Source organism: Chelonia mydas, chromosome 16, assembly GCF_015237465.2.
Source record: "Chelonia mydas isolate rCheMyd1 chromosome 16, rCheMyd1.pri.v2, whole genome shotgun sequence".
In the NCBI taxonomy this organism is placed as follows: domain Eukaryota; kingdom Metazoa; phylum Chordata; order Testudines; family Cheloniidae; genus Chelonia; species Chelonia mydas.
The window spans coordinates 6,707,888-6,725,030 of NC_057857.1; the positions used below are offsets into that span (position 1 = coordinate 6,707,888).

A 17,143-nucleotide genomic window follows, 5' to 3' on the forward strand; every position below is an offset into this window, starting at 1 on the left:
ATGGGCAGCTGCAGTACAAGCCTCCTCCCCAATATGCCTCAAACCTGACCTGAGATGAGAGGGACATTTAGTCTCTGGTCATCTTAAATCCTTGGCCTCTCTGCTGGCATCGCCAACCAGGGGGCCCAGAGATGATCATTGTGACCCCAATTTCTGCTATTGACAAGTGTCCACTAGAAACTAGATTGTCAGACCCTATAATACATTTCACTCATTCCACTGAGCAGCTATAAGTGGGTTGTAGATGGAAGCTCAGAGGGGCAGATTTTGCATTGTTCTGCACCATGTACATTCGCTTACACGGTATTAAATTGTTTTGGGGAAGTTCTGTAGCCTGAGTTACACAGGAGATCAGATTAGATGATCACAGCGGTCCCTTCTGACCTTGAAATCTATGAAATCAGAAACGTTCACTTTGCCTTGCCGTACATGATTGCACAAGGGGCAGCACAGAGGCCCATAGGTCTACTGTCAAGTTCTAAAGTTCCATACTACTCTACAGAAGATGGACTATTTTCCTTCGTCACTTTGTACAATTTCCAGTTATCAAGGTTTGGAAACGTTTGTCTGTTTGTTTAGATTAATGGCATTTGTTCAGCCCATCAGATTGGAGTTTTCACACAACACACATTCGACCTGTAGAACTCTTTGCCAGAGGATGTTGTGAAGGCCAAGACTATAACAGGGTTCAAAAAAGAACTAGATACATTCAGGGCGGATAGGTCCATCAATGGCTATTATCTAGGGTGGGCAGGGATGGTGTCCTTAGCCTCTGCTTGCCAGAAGCTGGGAATGGGCAACAGGCGATGGATCACTTGAGGATTACCTGTTCCGTTCTTTCCCTCTGGGACACCTGGCACTGACCACTGTCGGAAGACAGGATACTGGGCTAGATGGACCTTTGGTCTGACCCAGGAAGGACCTTTCTTATGTTCAACATTTATTAAAAGTAGAAAATTGTAGGGTTTTTTTTCCCTTTTTAAACTTCAGTCAAGTGGCTTTTTTCACAAAGTCTCTGCGTCCTTTATGGAGAAATACAATGATCCTTTCCCCGAGTGTAGTGCTCTAATCCGGGGTTCTCCACCTTTTTCTTTTTGAGGCCCCCCACCAACATGCTATAAAAATTCCACAGCCCGTCTGTGCCACAAAAACTGTTTTTCTGCATATAAAAGCCAGGGCCAGCACTAGGGGGTGGCAAGCAGGGCAATTGCCCGGGGCCCCATGCCACAGGGGGCCCTGTGAAGCTAAGTTACTCAGGCTTTGGCTTCAGCCCCAGGCAGTAGGGCTTCGGCTTTCTGCTCTGGGCCCCAGCAAGTCTAATGCTGGCCCTGCTTGGCGGACCCCCTGAAACCTGCTTGTGGCCCCCGAACCACTGCTCTAATCTGTCTTGAATTGGTCACTTTTATGGCAGCTAAACTGAATGAGCAGAGAGTGCAACAATCGCCAGTTGCAGAAGCTATCTGATTGCTTCAGTGGGAATGCTCAGCAGCGTAAATCTGTCCTGTATTTAGGGCCTTATCTTGCCAGGTGCTGAGTGCCTCCTGCAAAACGCTGAGAACCCTCCACTCCCAGAGCCGTGCAAATCTCGACCCATAATTTTGTGTTTCTCCCAGTGCTAACATTGCTGAAATGAAAATTGAAATGACTACACCAAGACCAATTTAAAAATGCAAACTATGGGGAACATAAAGGGCTGTTGGCTTTCTTCTTCTCTTTAGCTTAATGTTTCCCCTCGGTGATTGTGGACAGTAACAGAAAAATCCATTCTTTGTCTTTCCTCCTTTTAAATCACAGCTGGCAAAAGCACATGCCTTCTGCATCTTACTGCTTTCTTAAGCGGTGAATGCTACAGTAAATTGAAGCTATCCCGAGTGGTAAGAGTTGGTGTTGCTCTGGCTTTGAAGCCTGCTTGCACATCCATGAAGCTGCATGGCTGGGGCATATTTTTGCCTCTGCTCTCCTGTATAGTCTCTAGGGAATACTAGTGAGTTATTTCTAAAAGTTACTCAGCTGTCTGTAGTCTAGACTGGCAGTGTCCACCTGGAGAGCTCTAACATGCCTGACCTTCTCTGTGTGGGAAGAGAGAGCATTCCTAATGGAGGTTTCTAGCCAGGCCGCAGCCTCAGAGCTGGATCCCATGGGAAAGCCATGTACATGAAGATACTTTCCTGCACCATATTCAGTGCCAAACATCCATTGATTTCAACGTGAAATAAGCGAGAGCTTTAGAAGGCACAGTTATCATCAGTGTTAGGACTAATGGCAAATGGCTCTGATGGGGAAACATTTTAAATCTCAGTTGATGACTAGAGAAAGTGGATGTGCTAGGAAACGTTCTGAGTGTTTCAAGTGCTAGAGCTGATATGGTGTGTGTGTAAGTGAAACAGTCCGATGCCACTGTGACTCTCCAGGTAAAACCCATTTGCAGACAATGTGTTAAAGATGAGTTGAATACTTCAAAAAATAAATATATAATTCAAAACCTAAGATCTCCTAATTTGGGGGCAAATCAGTCTCCTGTTCCCTTAGACAGTAGGCAAACTTTTTGCCCCGAGGGCCACATCTGGGTATGGAAATTGTATGGTGGACCATGAATGCTCACGAAATTTGGGGTTGGGTGTGGGAGGGGGTGAGGGCTCCAGCTGGGCATGTGGGCTCTGGGGTGAGGCTGGGGATGTGGGGTTGGGGGTGCAGGAGGGTTCTCTGGGCTGGCACCAAGGGGTTGGAGGGCAAGAGGGAGATCAGGGCAGGGGGTTGGGGCGAGGAGTGCAGGCTCTGGGCGGCGCTTATCTCAGGTAGCTCCCAGAAGCAGTGGCATGGCCCCCATCCAGCTCCTACGCGGAGGCGCTGCCAGGCAGTTCTGCGTGCTGCCCCATCCACAGGCGCCACATCTGGAGCTCCCGTTGGCCATGGTTCCCAGCCAATGGGAGCTGCGGGTGCAGCGCTTGGGGCAGGGGCAGCGTGCAGAGCCCCCTGGCTGCCCCTATGCATAGGAGCTGGAGGAGGGACATGCCACTGTTTTTAGGAGCCGCGCGGAGTGGGGCAACCCCTGACCCCGCTCCCCAACTGGTGCGCCAGAGCAGGGCAAGCCCAGGACCCTGCTCTCCGGAGGGAGTTCGAGGGCCGGATTAAAATGTCTGGAGGGCCGGGTGCGGCCCCTGGGCCGTAGTTTATCCACCCCTGCCTTCGACGCTGGGTCCCACTCCAGGAGAGAACGCTCCATTGCTGCCATCTTTGTGGCAGCGGAGGTTGTTCTCCAGTCCCTGTTGCAGTCTTGGAGGTACATTGCTTCTTGCAGCTATTGCTCTGTTCCTTAGATTCACCAGCCCCTGCCGTGCGTCCAGTGCCATCTTTGCACTGGGACTCAGCAAACCCTGGTAGAGCTGAGCTCGGAGCCAGCACTCCAGGTTTGTGAATCCCTCTGTGCAGTTCAGAATCTGTCCCCATGCTATAGAACCACACCACTGCTTCCCCAAGCAGAAGAGAGGGGCAGGATTCCCCTAAGAGACTATTTGGATGGATCTAAAGGGCCAGATTCTCAAAGCAGCTCCATATCCAATGTGCTGAGTTGTTTTGAAAATCTGGTTTCTGCTGAAGGTTTTGAGCCCTTCTAAAAATTCCAGCCTAAAATTACCAATACATAATTCGAACCAAACAAGTTGTAAATTAGTCCCACCTGCCCTGAGAGCCCAGTTAAACAGATAGCTCAAAGCCTCAGCTGGTATTTTATCCTTATGCTTCTTAATCTGTCTGGCCTCGGGAAGGAAAACAATACAAGGAATCCTGATATTATGTCAACCTAATCATTCCACAGAACAGGCCAGTGAATTGTTATCGCTTCCGGTTGTCCAGGGAGCTGCTAGTTTTCCTGGCTGGCAACTTTTCTGCTTCACATGTAGTTCATATTTGGATCCTTTTTACTTGGAGCTGCGACTCGGATGGGACAATTTGTGTGTGTGTGTGGTGTGGGGGGAGGGTGCATTTGCAAGGGAGAAAAGAACTTTTAACACACCCCTTCCTGTTCTGGTTGTGAATGAGCATTTCGTTCAGTTTGTTAGCACAGATCTCACTCTAATTTGAATTCGATGAATGTGGTTAGCCTAGAACTGTGTTAAAAGTGGTTTGGCACTGTGTTTACTCTACCTTATGCCTCTGCTAGGAAACCATGTGTCCCGATCCTGTGCTTTGTAGGGAAGCTAAACACTCTTTGAGCAAGTCTGCACTAGAAACATTTGCTGGTATAGCATTGTCAGTCAGAGTGTGATTAGGGTGGATAAAAATCCATTAAAAAAAATCTGATTTTTATTTAAATTGGATTTTTTTTATTTAAATCAGATTTTTTTGTTAAAATGCTTTTTGAGGGAAAAAACCTATCTAAAGATAGTTTTAATTAAGATACATTATAGCTCAAAGATATCTCATAATGGAATAGAGATTATAAATTCTAATTCTATAATATGAGACAATATACTCATGTAATGTTTAAGAAAAGTTTTGTAAATGAGTTTCAATAGTTCATGGATTAGGGACCCAATCTTATGGGGTTCCAGAGGCTTCTGTATAGATTATTTAGGTTAATCTTTCTATCTACCCAATGGGACTCAGTGCTCAGTCTAGAAGATACCATCAGAGATGCTTAGTTTTGCAGTTCTCAAACTGTGGATTTGTGTCTCATGCTTGTTAACAGCAAAAATGTTTTCAAATAAATTAAATTATATATAGAGGTGATAAATAACAGACCTCAACCATGTTGTCCCTCTGCAAATTTGTGTACACAGAGTCAATCCCTTACCTCTGTCAAAAAGTTCAATGACTAGAAGATTGTTGGGGGCGGAATAGATCTAGACAAGGAGAAGTCTGGCAATAAATGTGAGAAAGGAGGGACAGGCAGTAGAAACAAAAGTGAAACTGTTTGAGCAACATATTCCAGAAGTCTTGAGGTCTTTCTGAGTGTAGCCTTCATTGATTTGAAATCTACCATACCATTCTCTTACTAGAAGGCAAAACCTATAATGGCAGCAGGCCGTAAAAGAGACCCAGTTTGGGAATATTTTAATGAAGTTCCTCTACCTGTGGGTAAGACAGGTATGCGTGCAAAATGAAAACAGTGCAACAAAGAAATGCAAGGCCTGGTTGTCCGAAATGAGACAACATCATGAGAAGTGTTCCTTCTCAGGAGGAAGCTGCGTTGAAGATGGTGAAAGGAACATGTCTGAACACGCAGGATCTTCAGGTTGGTAAACTTTTTTATTTCATACTTCTTTCTTAAGGACTGCCTGTCTTCCTTCTGGACTATTCTTGAATTCTCATGTTTGAGCAAAAAATACAGTTGTTACTCTATGGTACAGTAACTCCTCTCTTAACATTGTAGTTATGTTCCTGAAAAATGCTACTTTAAGGGAAACGATGTTAAGCTAATCCAATTTCCCCGTAAGAATTAATGTAAATAGTGGGGGTTAGGTTCCAGGGAAATTTTTTTTGCCAGACTAAAGACTATACTTATATTCACACACATACATAGTATACATTTTAACAATTTAATACTGTACACAGCAATGATGATTGTGAAGCTTGGTTGAGGTGATGAGGTCAGAGGGGGGGATATTTCCCAGGGAATGCCTTGCTGCTAAATGATGAACTAGCACTTGGCTGAGCCCTCAAGGGTTAATACGTTGTTATTGTAGCCTCACACTCTACAAGGCAGCATGAATGGAGGGAGGGGAGACAGCATGGCAGACAGAGACACACACCCTGTGTGTGTGTGTGTGAGAGGGACGCGCATTGCCCCTTTAAGTACACTGAGCCCACCCTACTAAGTACAGTGCCTTTTTAAGTAGATCAGCAAGTTGAGACAGCAGCTGCTGCCAGCAAGCTCCCTCCTTCCTGAGCCCTGTCAGTGTCCTCCCCCCTCCCCACGCTCTGTGGAGATGGCCCGATGGGGTAAAGGAGCCTAGGGGAGAGGGATACCCTGACATTAGCCCCCCCCCCCCCCCCCGGCACAGCAAACAGGAGGCTCCCAGGGCAGGAGCAGCACATGGCAGTGGGGGGAGGGACAGCTGAACTGCCCGGCAATTGTTAGCCTGCTGGGTGGCTGCTGCACAGGGAACTTAGGGGAGTGGGGAGCTGATGAGGGGCTGCCGGTCCACCCTGGTTCCAGGCCCCACCAGCTCGCTCCAACGGGCTGCTCTTCCTGCAAGCAGTGGACAAAGCAGGTGGCTGCCAAATGACAGGGAGCATTGCACAACTTTAAACGAGCATGTTCCCTAATTGATCAGCAACGTAACAACGTTAACTGGGACGACTTTAAGTGAGGCGTTACTGTACTATCATTTTAGATGCAGTTGTGATAAAAAATAAATAGCTGAAATAGGCAGATCTTCCTTTTACAATTTCACCTTTAAAGTAGTACTGAGTGTCAGTGAATGCAATGAGTAATACTAAATGAGCAGTGTGGTAATAATAATTAAATAACTGCATTGATTTATTTTGTTTAGGGGAATCCATCCTCAACATACAGGATTTTAAAGACTATCTACCTTCAAGATCACCATCCTTTTCTATAGTTTCAGAGTTATCTGCCAGTGATAGTGTTTCAGTCACATCATGTTTGTCACATAGCCACAGTATACCACCTGTAGCAAAAAGAAAACTCCATCGTCCAGAAACAATCAGAGATAAGTTTGTGATAAGAACCAGCAGATTACAAAAATAGGTAATTGATGAAAAAATTGCCTGGTTTGTTTATGCAACAAACTCTCCTTTCCGTATGATTGAGAACCCACTTCATTAACATGGTTCAGTCATTAAGACCAGAATGTGTCCACCCAACAGAGCAGATGTCGCAGGCAAATTGCTGGATAAAGTGTATGAAAGAGAAATTGAGCAGTGTGCAAAATGTCTAGAGGGTGAAATTGTTAACCTGAGTATTGATGGGTGGAGCAGTGTCCACAATGATCCTGTTGTATGTGCTTGTGTGACAACAGAAGAAGGGAATGTCTTCCTCCACAGAAACAATTGATACAACAGGAAATGCTCACACAGCAGAATACTTACAAGAAGTAGCAGTAAAAGCTATAACAAACTCTGAAAAAAAATTCAAATGTCTAGTCAAATTGGTCACAGACAATGCTGCAAATGTATCCAAGATGAGAAGAAATTTAGAAGAGAGTGAAGAGAGTCCCAAGCTAATAACATGCGGTTGCAGTGCTCATTTGATGCACCTCCTAGCCAAGAACTTCAATGTTCCAGAAATAAAGGCTGATGTTGTTGAAATTGCAAAATACTTCCCATAACAAGCACTTTGCAGCAGCTGCTCTGAAAAAAGTGGGAGGAACCAAACGAACTCTCACACAAGAGGTGTGCTGGAACTCCGTAGTGGACTGTTTTGAGCACTAAATCAAGAGCTGGCCTAATTTGATGACAGTTTGTGAACAAAATCGTGAAAAAATAGATGGCCCCGTCACAGCCAAAGTGCTCACCATTGGGCTTAAGAGACACGCTAAACGCAGGCTGAGGACCCTGAAGCCTATTGCTGTCTCCTTGAACACAATGCAGGGAAATCGCTATTTTATGGCTGACGCTGTTGAAATTTGGAAGGAACTGAGTGAGATTTTAAAAAGAGAAATATGCAATGACTGAGTTAAGTTACAAGCATTAAAAAAACGAATGGACAAGCACTATCTCCAGCTTATTTTCTTGCAGATATTCTCAGTACTCGGTACCAGGGTCAAACCTTAACTGCTGAAGAAGAGGAGTTGGCTGTGACATGGACATCCAGCAATCAGCCCTCCTTAATGCCAACTGTAATAAACTTCAGAGCTCAGGGTGAACCATTCAAGAAATATATGTTTGCTGATGATGTTTTAAAGAAAGTCACACCAGTGAACTGGTGGACGTCACTTAAGCACTTGGATTCAGAGACTGTTGAAGTGATTATCTCACTTTTAACAGCAGTAGCGTCTTCTGCCCGTGTAGAAAGAATATTTTCTTCCTTTGGACTAATTCATTCCGAATTGAGAAATCGTTTGGGTCCTGACAAAGCAGGAAAGCTGGTTTTTCTTTTCCAGATTATGAACAAACAAGAGAATGAAGGTGAAGACGACTGAGTTGGCGGCAGAAGCCAATATTTTAAGTTTCTCATGTTGACCTGGCTGACATCGTCGAGTTAATTTTTGTGTTTTTATATTTCATTTAACTATTTTAGTTAAAAACAGTTTTAACAAAAACAAACGTGATTTTAAAAAACTTGAATGTTTAACTAAATTCAAAAATTCATATGCTTGTTTTGTTAAAATATTATGTTTGCTGTTGAAGAAAAATATCCAGAATACATGATGTTATTGGTTTTAGTTCAATAAAACAATTGAAATGTCTGTCTGGTGATGTTCTCCTCCTAATACAGCATGGCAAGAAAATCCTCCGAATATTAATGATTAACCTGTTGAATTGGAGATAGTTCACCTCTCAATGACTTCATAATTATCTGCTTCATTTACCTTTGGTAAATGAAATCACCAAACAATCATAGATTTTCTGAATAGCTGTAAAACTAATCTGAAAAGTTTTCAAAATGAATCACTTTAAAAATGTATAGTGTGAACCTTCTAAAAATGAAGTTACATCTATCTCTGAGGAGTGAAGAATATGTATTACGGTTATAAGAACCAACAAGAATGCACTTCTGAGTAGAAATCCATGATTAAATCGAGTCTTCCTGACTGGTGATTTAAATCATGATTTAAATCAATTTGATTTAAATCAGATCCACCCTGAGTGTGATGGTTTTGATGATGTTTCTGTACCAGCAAAAGCCCTAGTGTAGACACAATTACACCAGCAAAAAACTGTGATTTTGCCGGTGTAGCTTATTTCACTCACCGAACCAGTGTAAGCGATATTAGCAAGTATAAGCTGCGCCTGCCCTGGGAGAGTTTGCTGGTGTAGCCGTACAGGCAAAACTTTTCTGGTGTAACTCTGGCCTTTGTAACGAGAGCTTTGCCTTAGGTAGGCATGCAGGGTTGTGTAGTGGGTTTTTTTGACATGCTAGGTGTTGAAGGATGATCAAATAAATGTAGTTACTGGGACTGCTAAAGAGTATTTTTACCTTGAAAACCTGTAGTTAGAAGTGGGGGACCAGATCCCCAGCTGATGTGAGTCACGGCTCCATTGACTTCAGAAGAGTGACACTGAAGGGATAGCTCAGTGGTTTGAGCATTGGCCTGATAAACCCAAGGTTGTGCGTTCAATCCTTGAGGGGGCCATTTAGGGATCTGGGGCAAAAATTGGGGATTGGTCCTGCTTTGAGCAGGGGGTTGGACTAGATGATCTCCTGAGGTCCCTTCCAACCCTGATGTTCTATGATTCTATGACTTACAGTAGCTGAGAAGCCAGCCCAAAATAACCAACTGGGTAAAAATGGCTTCCAGTTTTTTTGTGGGAGGGGGATTTGCTGTGACATATATACTATGGCAGTTATCCATATCTTCCTTTTGAGGCTCACTAACCTGTAACCCCTCTTTCTCTCGCCCTCTGTCTCCAGGATTTAATGCCATGGCTGCAGATGAAAGTGCTACAGAAAAGCAAGTAGGGGAACCAAAAATGACAGCAGATGGTGAAACCAATGGCTCCTGTGAGCGCAACGAAGCTGGTAGCCACCCAAACCCAACTAAAAACACTCAGGACAATACAAAAGTGAGCCAGCAGGACTCCAGTACTAAATTAAATAGGATAGCGGAGAATGGCATTTCGGAGAGAGACAGTGAGACTGGGAAGCAGAACCACATGAAAGCTAATGACTTCACGCAGACTTCTGTAACGGGGAGCAATGGATATATTTTAACTAAGCAGATGGTGCAGGAGCAACCCCTAAGGACTACAGGCACCTTTGCTTCTCTCACTGGCCATGCTGCGAAAACCCTCCCAGGCGGAGCAAGCAAAGGGAGAACTCTGAGCGCCTTTTCTCAGATGCAAGCCACCATGCCAGCCAAGCTTGGGGAGGGGAGTAAGGACATGGATGCTAAAAAAGCCACCGCCACGAACGCTGAAGTCAAGGTCCACAGAGCACGGAAGACAATGCCTAAACCCACACCTAGCCTGGTAACGTATATGCACTGCAGTGAGTTGCTCTGTTGCTAAATGGTCTTGGGGGTTTTTGGTTTTTTGTTGGTTTTTTTGGTGTGCGGTATGGTAGCCCTGATCTGAGCCAACAGGTATAATTTGGAAGTGTCCATCTAGATCTCTGGTCTCTTTCTCCTACAAAGAGGCAGGGGTGATAATATGGTTTATAACTTGCTGTTGCTATTAGCTTCACACCTCCCGCTCCCAGTTTGTGTTTCTAAATGTGCAACAGATCGTTTACCTCCCCCAGCATATTCGTGTTAGCTCCGTAATTGCCTTTCAGCCTCAGCTGTGTTGCACCTTCAGCCCCTTTACTAAATCCACAGGGTCGCTTTGGAAACAGATTCCGTATAAGGCCAACTCAAAGGAACATCAGGCACAACCCTGATGGAAAACTCTCTGGGAACTTCCCGCTGTCGATGTCTGGGTTTTATTCTGTCACCCATCACTGAGTATCCTAGTACCTCTCCAGATCAGTATCCGTTTTTATACAGTTCTTATTTGGTAATTAAACTTATTCATTCATAAAATGTGCCCTTCTGAGTGACTCAGGGTACAGGCCCATCACTTAATAAAGCACACAGTTCTGCCTTCTCTCAGAGGCACCAGGGATTTGGGGCATGGAGAGCACCCACTTCCAAACAATCCTGTCCTTTCCCCTTTGTGCAGATGCTTGAGAACTGAGGTGAGCTTTGCTTTGTGCACTAAACATTAGCAAACTTTGGCTCTATCAGGTCAGCTGTGTGGGGAATGGTTTCCAGAACCAAGGGCTTTCCACTGAGAATGCTTTGCCACCAGCTCTTTGCCACTTCATGTCTAGGATCTCGTAGCTAAAGCATCCCAGCTGTCCTCCAGTACTGTAGCTCCTCATGGAGAGAGAGGCAGACTCTTCGATAGCAAGCACCCAAGTTAGAGAGGGCTTTATAAGCCAGGCTTAACACTTTGAATTGTACCCAGAAGCAAATAGAAAGCCAGTGCAGTTGTTGAAGGACTGGAGTAATGTGTTCCCTTTAGCTACCAACATCTTATGCCCCAGATGCAGCTTCCAAATAATCCTCAAGCAGAGCCACAAACACTGTAACAGGGCAGCAATCCAATCTAGAGGTCACAAAGTTGTGGATCCCTGTGGCGAGGTCTGGATCAGAAAGAAAAGGTCCCAGGCACCTAGCCAGACGTAGATGGGAAAAGGTCGTGTCAGTTGCCAACACCACCTGTGACTCCGGAAGCAAGAGCACTTCAAGATAGTGCACTCTTGGACACACAACCTCACAGGCGGGCAGAAACCACCCCTGCCATACCTTACCCCAGTTGCCTTCTGTCTTCTCTTGAGTGCACTTCAGTGAGCTCCCTCCCGCTCCTGTTCCCATTTCGGCTAATGCCTGGGGAATCCCAGCTGCTGCACATCCAGGTCTGATGAAAGCACAGCTCTGAACTGCGTCTTATCCAAATAAGGCACTACAGCCAACACTGCTTTGCACTCTCCCAGGGTGGCCTCTCGTACACTTGGATTAAGCAGGTCAACAACACAAACCCTTGTGGAACCTCACATGGAGAGAGTGATCCCTTGAGGCCGAGGAACCAGGAGGAGGCAATTTTTCTGTAAGAGATAAACATCAGGTGAGGAGAGATTGCCTCACTGCTCTTGCCTCACTTTTATTTTACTGTAAATCAGAATAACTTGTACCTGAACCCACAAGACCGTGGTTTTTTTTTGAGAAAGCTGGGTGTTTTAACATTTGTAAGCAATTGCTTGGCTGAATTTATGTGCACAGTTACTATGATTGCTTGTGCACATGGCTATTTATGGTCATTTGCAGTCGTAGTAACTGCACAAAAGTTAGGCATGCAGTTGTGCACACAGGTTTTTTAAAATCACATCCTCAGGAACTCTCCCCATTTAGTTTTGGTCGAGAGAGAAGCAAAATACACAATAATAGCAAGTCAACGGGTGTTGAATAATTGTCTGTACATGCTCAAGCCGTTGCATCTGAGTTTGAGCACAGGGTTTTCAGTTTTTATCTGATCTAGTTTCTGTAGACCATGAAACATCTGTTCAGTTCAGCATGCAGGGTAGTTATTGACTTTTCCCCCCAATGGCTTTTGGCTATATCCAGTTCTCTTTCGAGTAGCACAAAGTCCTGACTAGTTCCCATTTTTCAGTTTCCTGGTTCTCTCTCTCTTTGTCTATATGACCTTCATCACCATAGTAGCTCAGCCCTGGTCTACTCTGGGGGATGGGGGTCGGCCTGAGATACGCAACTTCAGCTACGCAAATAGTGTAGCTGAAGTCGGCTTATCTTAAGTCGACTTACATGGCCGTGACGATGGCGGTGAGTCGACCGCTGCTGCTCCCGCATCGACTCCGCTTCCGCCTCTCGCGAACTGGAGTTCTGGAGTTGACGGGGAGCACATTCAGGGATCGATTTATCGCGTCTAGACGAGACACGATAAATCGATCCCCGATAGATGCATCTCTACCCCCTGATCTGGTGGGCAGTGAAGACCTGCCCTCAGTGTCTTTTAAAGTATCAGACTCCACCATCACACCTGCCTTTCCCACTTGATAAGTAAAGCACCTAAGTTGCAGGTGGCACAGCCTTAGCAATAAGTCTTTACCCTTTGGAGATCATGCAGCAGATGAGGGGGTAGAAGACTGCACTTCCATGTTTTCATGTTTAGAGTGTTGTTTTATTCCTGCTAGATCCTTGTGTTGCGTGACCCAAGGATAGGAAAAAATTAGGATTCCTTAGTCCTCAAATTGTAGAATCTTTTTCCCTAACCTTTGCAAAAATCTGTTGGGAAGAGAGAGTTGCTTCTTGGACTTCAGTCCCCCTCAAGCAAACTTGGCATCCCCTTTCTGTGTGAATTGGGAGGTTGTTGGTAGAAACAAAACAGGTGGAGATTGGGTGTTTCTCTACCAGGGAGTCACTTTCAGAACCAGAAAAGCAGCTAGGGACCAAAAAACAGCTGTAGATTTCATTGCTGTAGTTATGGTGATTTTGTTTTAAAATACTGATATTTGTAAAGACTCAGACCAGCCACTGTGTTGCACCCACGTCCTTGCATGTTTTACCCCACGTGAGAGGTTGTTTTTTTTCTGCTTAGTCTACCTACATCTTCATCAGGCACATGAAAGACTTTGCAAGAGGAGGAAATGGGCCAGAAGGAAGCTGGTTGTATGTTTTAGGCTCAAATGCTTTCAGAATGCTTCTGCTGATCATATATTTTCTGCATAAAGAACCCCATACTCTGCCCCACTGGCATGAAAATTTAAACCCCTTATCAAACTTAACTTCATTTTCACAACTCTAGAAGAGCCTAAGAACTTGGATAGTAAAACCCTCCTCGTATTTTATCTATTGAAATTCAAAAAGCAGTGTTGTCTTGTGGTTAGATCAGGGATGGAGTCGGGAGACCTAGGTTCTGTTCCTAACACTGAGGTCGGGTCTAAACTAAAAAATTAAGTTGACCCAGGTACGTACCTCAGGTGTGAAAAATCCACATCTGTGAGTGATGTACTTAAGCCAACCTATCTCCCAGTGTAGACAGCACCCGGTCGACGGAAGAGTTAGTACATGACCTCAGGCAAATCACTTTTCTTCCCCGTGCCTCAGTTTGCCTTTCCATAAAATGGGGATAATGGTGGTGCAAATCCCTTGAAGGGCCCCGGGCAAAAGATGCTGTCATTACAAAGTGTTGTTTGTTATATCAGTGGTAAGTAATATTACAGCCTGGTACCAAACCCCTTCCATGCTCTCCTATAAAGTCCACATGTTCAGAGAGTCCTAGGGAGTTCTCGCACTTGACTAACTAAGAACAGACAATTACAAATCGCCAGCCAGTGAGCGTCTAGGATGCATTCATATTTTTGAATGCTCTAGTTTTGCAGAGAATAGAACTGTCAGAACATGGGGGAATCCTGATTGAAGTGATTATCTTTCAAGAGGAACATCCCATGAGAGCAGAAAGGATAGTGTTTCCTGAAGGAAAATGAACTGTACATAACCAAAAAATGTAGATTAAGCCAAACAGCTGTGAAGAAAAGAATGAGATCTAATTATAAATGCTCCTAAGAATTTGTCTAAAGACTGAATTGCACTGGTTCAACGTAAATTAAGGGCTTGTCTACACTTGAAAATTAATGCGAATTAAGGTAGAGTGTGAATTTAAAGTGCAATAGCTGTTCTTGAATAACTCCATTTCTGGGCACTCTTATTCTGGAACAAGAATGTTCACACTTGGAGTTATTCCGAATAGCTATTATACTTTAAATTCACACCCTAAATGAATTCCCATTACCTTTCAAGTGTAGACAACCCGAAGTTAACAACGCTATGTCGACAAGCTCTAAATCAGTTTTTAAACTGACGTTAAAATGGAGCAATTTTGTGTGTGGATGCTATTTTACTGGTTTAAACAAGACTTGTATCTCTCTAAGTTGTATGGCAAGCTAAACCAATATAAGCCAAGTTTAAACTGATATAAGGGTCCACGCACACGGTTCAGCTTTAATGAAATCAGTCTCAAATCACGTCTTTGGGCTATGTCTACACTCCAGACCTTACAGCGGAACAGCTGTACCGATGCAGCTGCGCTGCAGTAAGATCTCCCATGTGGCTGCTCTGTGCCAGGGCGAGAGAGGTCTCCCACCGACATAGCTCTGTACACACTACAACTTATGCCGGCGAAACTTGTCACTCAGGGAGGTGTGTTTTCGCATCTCTGAGCGACATAAGTTTTGCTGACATAAGTGGTAGTGTAGACATAGCCTTAGTTTGGTGGGTGCAACTTTACATGTAGACCCGGTCTAAGAGTACCAGTAGGAGTCTAAGTACTGTGGCTTGTTTGCTATGGATAGTTAGCTTTGCAGTGTCCTCATCTGTACCGTTCCAGGTTAACGTTCATATGCTGGGCCACCACCAAAACCCTCTACGGCATGTTTGAATTTCGATAAAGAAAACGGTAATTCTCTGCTAACCCTAATGTAAATGTGTAGCTTCAGTATTACGGTCCTTCAGCGTTGGTGAAGCAGCTTTTTGGTGTAGTTCATGATAAATTTTACTGGCTTGATAGTCTGGGCTTGAATCTCATTTACACTAATGCCAGTTATCAGAGGTTGATCTGCAAGATGGGGCCCTGACTGTAAGGTCCAGAGGCAGCACGTTGGTTGGAATCTTGTGGCCGAAGCGTCTGGGGAAGGAAAGGAAAGGAGATGAGCTTCTTGCTGAGTGCTGCCCCGGACCTGGCTGCTCTGGCTAATGGGGTTAGTCCCCTGGCTAGTTGGTTCGGTATTCAAGCCCCTGGCTGATAGAGTGTTGGAGACGGAAGTCCCTGAAGCCTTATGTTTTACTGATAAATGTGGCATGCAGCCCAGCCTGAAAGAGAGCTTATATGTGTAAACCAGAGATGGGTATATTGGATGTCGAGGATGAATGGCAAGATCCTGCTGATGTGCTCTCTGAAGCTGCCCTCTTGTTAAATGATTTGTGCTGGAGGATATTTACCAGTGTATTGTCACTGACACAGTGATACATTTTTGGTTTTGTTTTCTTTCCTTGCTAGTAACTTGGTTGGTAACGAAGGGCCTCTAAATTATCTGGTTCTGGGCAGAAAGCTGTGTGCCCTGCTGGCACAGGGCTTAATTAGTAGCTTTGCTTCTGGAAAAATTGAGGGTACTCCGTCTTTGCCATTTTTAATAACTTCCCCATCTGTTCTAAGGGAGCTGCATGCTAATAACAAAGACCTAATCAATCCCATTAAAGTATAGAGAGCACTCGCATTCAGCTATACAATGATTCTTTCATCTCAAGTGCCATAAGTGTGCTCCTGTTCTGACATCTTTCTCATCAGCTTTCTCATCTGCTCTCCTGAGGCACCGAGAAAAGATCCCGTTCCATCCTGCCTCCTCTGTGTTTAGATCTGGGCATCTTCTGAAACCAATGCTAGAATTCAGCATGTCTTCCCTTGGCTCCCTGACTGCCTCCACAATGCCTTACATGGGAGAATAAATCTGTGGCATCTCATGTGAAGTGTAAATGATGCTCAATGGGAAAATGCATTATTTAGAACAGTGGTTCTCAACCTGTGATTGGGTCCATGGACTATGTCTAAGGGGTCTGTGAAAGACTTAGACTGAAAACTGACTGAACAGAATTCAACTATATATACAGACAACAGATTTCCTAAGGGGTCCGCACCTCACCTCCATTCGAGATTTTTTTAGGCGTCCGCAAATGAAAAAAGGTTGAGAACCACTGATTTAGAACATGTTCCTCCACATCGATTTTTTCCTCTGCCTGGTGTAACTCTGTTAACTTCAATGGATCTTGCTGCTACTCTGTACACTGCTTTCTCTTCGTGTGGTGTTAGGATAGCCTGGGGGCTGCCCTAAGTTACGCCAGACAGTAATGGCCCCAAGAGACTGAATATCTGACACAGTGTGGGGATATTCTGACCACTTTTCTCTCTCTCTCTCTCTGTGAGATATAAATGAGAGTAGAACTAGTCTTAGATTTTTTTTAACTCCTTTATAAAAATAACAAACAAAAAAAGAACCCCATGGCTAAAACTCTTTTCAAGAGAACAATAAATAAAATTGCTGTGGATTCAACAAACCTACATCATTATTGACCTACTCCAGCTCTGTATGTACTTGTCCTCTTATCCTGCGTAGTCAGGGGACAGAGTTCAAGGCTTCAGCTATAGTGTGGGACTGGATGGATTAGTGCACTGGAAATGAGATATAGAGCTTTTAACCTCTAGGCTGCCAGTTTAAATCCCATCAGAATAGGTGTCAGCTGAATGTTGTTATGCTCTCTGATGAACCTACGTGAAAGAAGATGATTTCAGTCCAGGTTCCAGGGTAAAGGGTCTGTAGCATTAAATGTACACACAGTTAGCATTCATCCCCTTATTGGCGTTCTCTGCAAATAAACCTACCACTGCCCGGGCTATGGAAGTTGCATACCCATTTTACTTCTTAGGAGGTGGCCACTCAAGGTCAGGGTCAGGGCAAATTAGCTTATCC

General features: G+C 44.5%; 1 protein-coding gene across 14 annotated transcripts in view; it reads left to right on the forward strand.

The window, feature by feature from the left end:
* The window catches only part of EHMT1 (euchromatic histone lysine methyltransferase 1), a 167,701-nt gene that overhangs the window by 81,441 nt on the left and 69,117 nt on the right, over positions 1-17,143 (forward strand). For all 14 annotated transcript variants that reach the window (XR_005222440.2, XM_037879299.2, XM_037879303.2 and 11 more), the window contains one exon: positions 9,539-10,095. Coding sequence is in view for 13 of the 14 variants with exons in the window: in XM_037879299.2 (XP_037735227.1) it covers positions 9,539-10,095 (557 nt within the window). In the remaining variant the exon portion in view is untranslated. The remainder of the gene's footprint in view (positions 1-9,538; positions 10,096-17,143) is intronic.